The 5,264-nt window shown below is 31.0% G+C and overlaps 1 protein-coding gene and 2 long non-coding RNA genes across 4 annotated transcripts; all 3 read right to left on the bottom strand.

The window, feature by feature from the left end:
• Nucleotides 1-1,184: 1,184 nt before the first annotated feature.
• On the bottom strand, nucleotides 1,185-2,055 carry LOC110891943. 2 transcript variants are annotated; one of them, XR_002565687.2, is made up of 2 exons: nucleotides 1,800-2,055; nucleotides 1,185-1,550 (listed from the first exon to the last, which is right to left on the bottom strand). It is a non-coding gene; the product is annotated as an uncharacterized LOC110891943 (long non-coding RNA). The 2 variants fall into 2 exon arrangements; XR_004893164.1 differs by having other exon boundaries at nucleotides 1,185-1,536; nucleotides 1,800-2,053.
• Nucleotides 2,056-2,273: 218 nt separating this feature from the next.
• LOC118492316 lies at nucleotides 2,274-2,778 on the bottom strand. The gene is made up of 3 exons (XR_004893163.1): nucleotides 2,646-2,778; nucleotides 2,461-2,560; nucleotides 2,274-2,346 (listed from the first exon to the last, which is right to left on the bottom strand). It is a non-coding gene; the product is annotated as an uncharacterized LOC118492316 (long non-coding RNA).
• Nucleotides 2,779-2,877: 99 nt separating this feature from the next.
• LOC118492080 lies at nucleotides 2,878-4,965 on the bottom strand. The gene is made up of 2 exons (XM_035989854.1): nucleotides 4,775-4,965; nucleotides 2,878-3,170 (listed from the first exon to the last, which is right to left on the bottom strand). Exons 1-2 carry the CDS (start codon nucleotides 4,911-4,913, stop codon nucleotides 2,878-2,880), a joined length of 432 nt encoding a protein of 143 aa, XP_035845747.1. The 5' UTR covers nucleotides 4,914-4,965.
• Nucleotides 4,966-5,264: the final 299 nt, after the last annotated feature.

The following is a 5,264-nucleotide window of genomic DNA, read 5'->3' as shown; positions in this document are numbered from 1 at the left end:
AAGATGAAAACTTTTGAAATTAGAAGTGAAAAACCAAATAATATATGGTTATCATTTATCCTTATTATTATCATCAAAATTTTTTAATTTTAATAATTAATATATGGTTATCAGTTATTTTTATCTTTATCATCGAAATCTCTTCTATAAATTTTAATTGAGAGCACCTCGCGACATGTGTCCCCAAAGTGGTTTCTTTTGCGGCGGAGAGATTCATTAGTTATATATCATGTTAGATGAAAGGCAAATGTTTCTCACATGATCACAAGCCTGTGTGTAAAACCGAGAAAAAAATAACTAAGTCGATCTCTGACTCACACGTTGCGATAGACCTATCAAACGGGGAAAAATAGACGCGCTGCGACGGACATTTCAAACAGGAAAAAAATGGATGAAAAACCGTTGAACCCCACACGCACGTTGTGGTGTGTTAACTCGGAAATTTAGAACGACACGTTAAACGGAGAACTTATGAAAGATGAAAAGTGTATAAGAGACTAAAGTTGAAAGTAAAAAAAAATGTTGAGATTAAATTGCAAAAGATGAAAAGCTTTGAGTTGAAAGTAAAAAAAATTAACGGTGCTTAATTGCAAAAGATTAAAACTTTTGAAATTAGAAGTGAAAAACCAAATTAATCAAAGGGGTTAAAACACCAAATATTGAAACTTTAGATTTAAATTTGCAAAGATTGAAACTTTAGAGTTAAAAAAGAAATCAATTTCAAATTATGAAAACAAAAGAGATAAATAGATTTAGTTAAATTGATGTTTATTATTATTATTATATTTATTATTATTATTATTACTATTATTATTATTATTATTATTATTTTATAAAAGAGATAAATAAAAATTAAAGGGTGAGAAATTACCAGTCCAAGAAGGATTTTTGTGTATTAGTATAGAAAGATTAAACACTTAACTATTTTTTAGAAAAAAAAAACTTTAATTTTATCCTTTATCAAATAACTAGGTTATTACCCGGGAATGCTTCCCGGGCTCGAGAAAGTTATACATGTCACTTATTATTTATAAGCAATAAATACTTAAATAAAATGATAAAAAATAACTAACATGTTATCACCCGGGAATGCTCCCCGGGTTGTTTATTTTTATTAGTTAATAAACATGTTTTTTTCGTTAAAATGTAACATATTATTTCATTAAACTTTTACACAACATTGATTAATTGTTAATACAATAATAAATTAAAAAATGTCTTCATAGATGTTAACAATAACAACTTAAGTAAATAGTGTCATTCAATAACATAAAAATGCGAAAAATTTAACCAGTTTCATTTGAGTGATCAAGAAATTAAAGAAAAACAGAACTCCACTACTTATCATCCTAACCAAACTCAATTCCCACACGAGATACATTTAATAAACAAATGACCCGACGCGACCCAACTCGAACATACCGACCTTCAATGCTGCATCACTTGTGATACCAAATTCAGCAAAAAAGACGGCTAAAATCTTGTTTGTGTTCTCTTTCACCTCCGCTCCTTCATCTTCGTTTTTGAAACACGCAACTGCACAAAATATTCTACACACACATTGGTTTATCACATAAACAATCCCTTATTTCAACTAATTTCAAAACAAAATGATTGATCGATGAACAAAGTTGATTTTACACAATAACTAACCCTAACTTGACACTGAATTTCGGCTTCCAAAAATCAATCAAGAACAATTTCTTCATTATTTCTTCTAATATGAATAAACTCACTGAATTAAAAGCACACGTAAGAACCCTAAAAACATATATAACGATTAAAAGATGAATACAAACCTAGCAAGTCGAATCTAGACTCGGATTCTCATCATCTATGTCGCATCCCACCCTCATTTTTGAAGAATATGGTGTGGAGCTAGGGTTTTGAGAGTGGAGACAGAGAAAGAGGCCATATCAAATCTTGACCACCAGAAGCCATCTTCACCTTCCTGAAGCCGGACATTACACGACAGACACTTTGATATTCATCAGTGTCGGGATCATAGCAAGCCATGAGAAATGGACTGTACCTTTTATTAAACGTACATAACATACATAATAAAGAACTGAAAAGGGTAAAGCTATTAATTTAATGGTACTATATTAAGTTGTTACCATCCAGCATTCCTTCCATTCACGTACCAAGCACCAATAGGAATCAAGCCCAAGAAATCATTTAAACCTTCGAAATAATTTCACTTCACCTGCAAATGATATTATACCAATTGAGTATTAAAAATAATTTAACACCGACTCATAAAACAAACAAACATTTAACCAAGAATCTGAACGCTATGACTGGAGATAACCATCTTCAACATCAAGAGATTTAACAATTTCTCATCTTCAAGTGTTTCAATACCAAAAATAAGAAATAAGAACATTACTTAAATAAGCTAGTCTTTTTTATTATATTAATACATTATTTCTTAAAACATGTCGTTCAAAAACAACGAACCTCTATACAGAACGCATCAGAGAAGCCGGACATTACACGACAGACACTTTGATATTCATCAGTGTCGGGATCATAGCAAGCCATGAGAAATGGATTGTACCTGTTATTAAACGTACGTAAGATACATAATTAAGAACTGAAAAGGGTAAAGCTAGTAATTTAACGGTACTATATTAAGTTGTTACCATCCAGCATTCCTTCCATTCCCTTACCAAGCACCAATAGGAACGAAGCCCAAGAAATCATTTAAACCTTCGAAATAATTTCACTTCACCTGCAAATGATATTATACCAATTGAGTATTAAAAATAATTTAACACCGACTCATAAAACAAATACAAAGAAAAACGATACAACTTATTCGATATTAAATAGTATTACAAAATTCTGATTTCGAAAAATAGTAAAAATTAAAAATTATACATTACAATTAACACTTAATAAGATATCTCGTTCTCTCGCTTTCTTCCATGCAATTTCATTGTTTGTTTTAATTAGCAGATCAGCAAGCATATCACAGGTCTTTTGATCTTGTTTCAGCAGATGTGTGATAAACTCTTCTGCTTTTTCTTTAAACTCTGATGGAGGAGAACAGACCACTTCATCCAGCAGTGCAATGCTACTCCAGGTTTGCTTATAATATTTATCACTCACCATAGCAACTTTTTTGTTGAGTTCTTCATCTTTTCTCTGTTCTTCAAGTGACCATCCTAAAAATTCAATTTTAAGATCGGCGGTTTCAGACCAGTGGTAGAAGCTTTTGCTTGCCATTTAGAAAGAGTGTTAGTGTTTTTTGGACAGTTTGTTTTAGGGTGAAGGGTTTTTTAAAAATGAAGTGTTGATGTTTTCAAGTAAAGTAATCATAAACCTTTATAGTGTGTAAAATGTTTGATGTGGTAAATGAACAGACATTTCCTAATTATGATAACCTTTTTTGAAGGTTTAAATTTTGTTCTTTGGTTTTCTAGATATTTAATTTTACTTGCTTTCCTATTAAATCATTAAATGTACAGGTTTTTTAAATATAAATTTATACACGTTTTACCATTAAATCATTAAATATACATGGTTTTTAAATATAAATTTTTATTTAATGATTGCATTTAAAAATGACCTTTGGCCTGTTACAGATTCTATATATATTACGATTGACAATTCAAATGTTGTTTTATCATACACAGATTCATTCACAGACAGCCAAAGATCAATTGTTATTGTTTGCTTTAGTTATTATAAATACATTGTCATGGAGTCATATTCTGACGATTTCAAGCAACGCTTTATTAAACAAATCGAAGAGCAAGTTTTGGCTGATAGGTCTACTCTTCAAGAGTTGAAGAGGTGTTTTAACGGACTACAACTTGGTCTCCTGACAAGAGACCAGGTTTCGAGAAACCTGAGGGCGATGCCAACTACTTCCGTTCGTGACCTATGTATTGCGAGTAATATAGAGTGTGGAGATAGAGACCTAGAGTTCATGAGAAAGATCAATGACATACATCGTGAAGTTCAGTGCTCCATGGAGTTGAAGTTAAAGTTTCTTGATTATTGCTATTAGAGTTTAAGTGTCTGATTAGTTTTGTTTTTTATATGTAATTGTTACTTTTTAAATACTTTATATGGATGATCGTATTATTTTTACTTCTTTTTAAACTTTTCGATTTAACAATGTTTAATCTTTATTTAATTTTCTCCTTTAACAATTCTCGAAGCCAAACAGTTTCAACAAACCCGAGTAACTTTTATATGAATTTGGATTATGTTAAGATTGTTTGGTAGTTGTATATATTATTCTAGGGCAAAAGTCGAAAGATCCATTAGGGACAGCAGCACTCAATATGCTAGTCTTATAGAGCCAAGTTTATATCTTTTAATATATGTTCGTTTATTTAACAACATATTTTGATAACAAACGAAGGTGAACACGAAAATAATTTTATAGCACTGAGATTAGAAAAAGACGTATAACAGGCAAGAAAGTAATTTTATGAAACCATGTTCAGGTAAAATGAGAAAAACAACCGTGTAGTCATTTAACATGATTTTCGTCCTAATTTACAGCAAAAAGATGACAATACAAACCCTAATGAAGGCTACCTTCAACCTAAATAATCCTAAAAATCAACCTAAAACAGTCTACAACACCCAAAAGTTAGATTTTATACTATGCGGCTTGCTTAAAAAAGGCCTCGAGAAACACACAAACAGATTCAAACTGAAACTAAGTTACAACATAGCAATGTTGAACTTCTACTCTAATCACATTGTTTAACACCATGAATGACAATATAAAGTTTATGCTTAAAGTACATACCAGAAGTCTTTAGGATAGAACAACCATTAGTTGTTGGAAACATGAAGCTTTGACCTATCAAAAAGTTTGATAGCTGTTTTGGTATCTCCAATGGCCTAACTACACTTTCAACCCATTCAATAGCTTTAAACCTTAACATAGCTACAAAAAATGAAAAAAAAAATCAAATAATCAACGTTTCTATTGTTTTGTTAGAAAGAATTTGAAGGCAAAATTTTTATATATAGATAACTGCTATTTTGGCCTTACCTTGAAGGAAGAGTAACACTAAACAATATTGTTTCAAACTTGAGCGAAAACATGTTCAAGATAACCTCTTTCGTGTTCATGTGAGCAAGAAGAGAGAAAGACACAAAGGATGTGTCAAACACAGTTCACATGATACAGATTTGACACCAGAACCTGTATCATCTGAACTATGTTTCACACCTCCTTTGTGTCTTCCTTTCTTCTTGCTCACATGAACACGAAAGAGGTTATCTTGAACATG

This window comes from Helianthus annuus, chromosome 5, assembly GCF_002127325.2.
Source record: "Helianthus annuus cultivar XRQ/B chromosome 5, HanXRQr2.0-SUNRISE, whole genome shotgun sequence".
Taxonomy (NCBI): Eukaryota; Viridiplantae; Streptophyta; class Magnoliopsida; order Asterales; family Asteraceae; genus Helianthus; species Helianthus annuus.
Note: the sequence above shows the minus strand (reverse complement) of the source record. Positions and strands in the feature narration are given on the sequence as shown.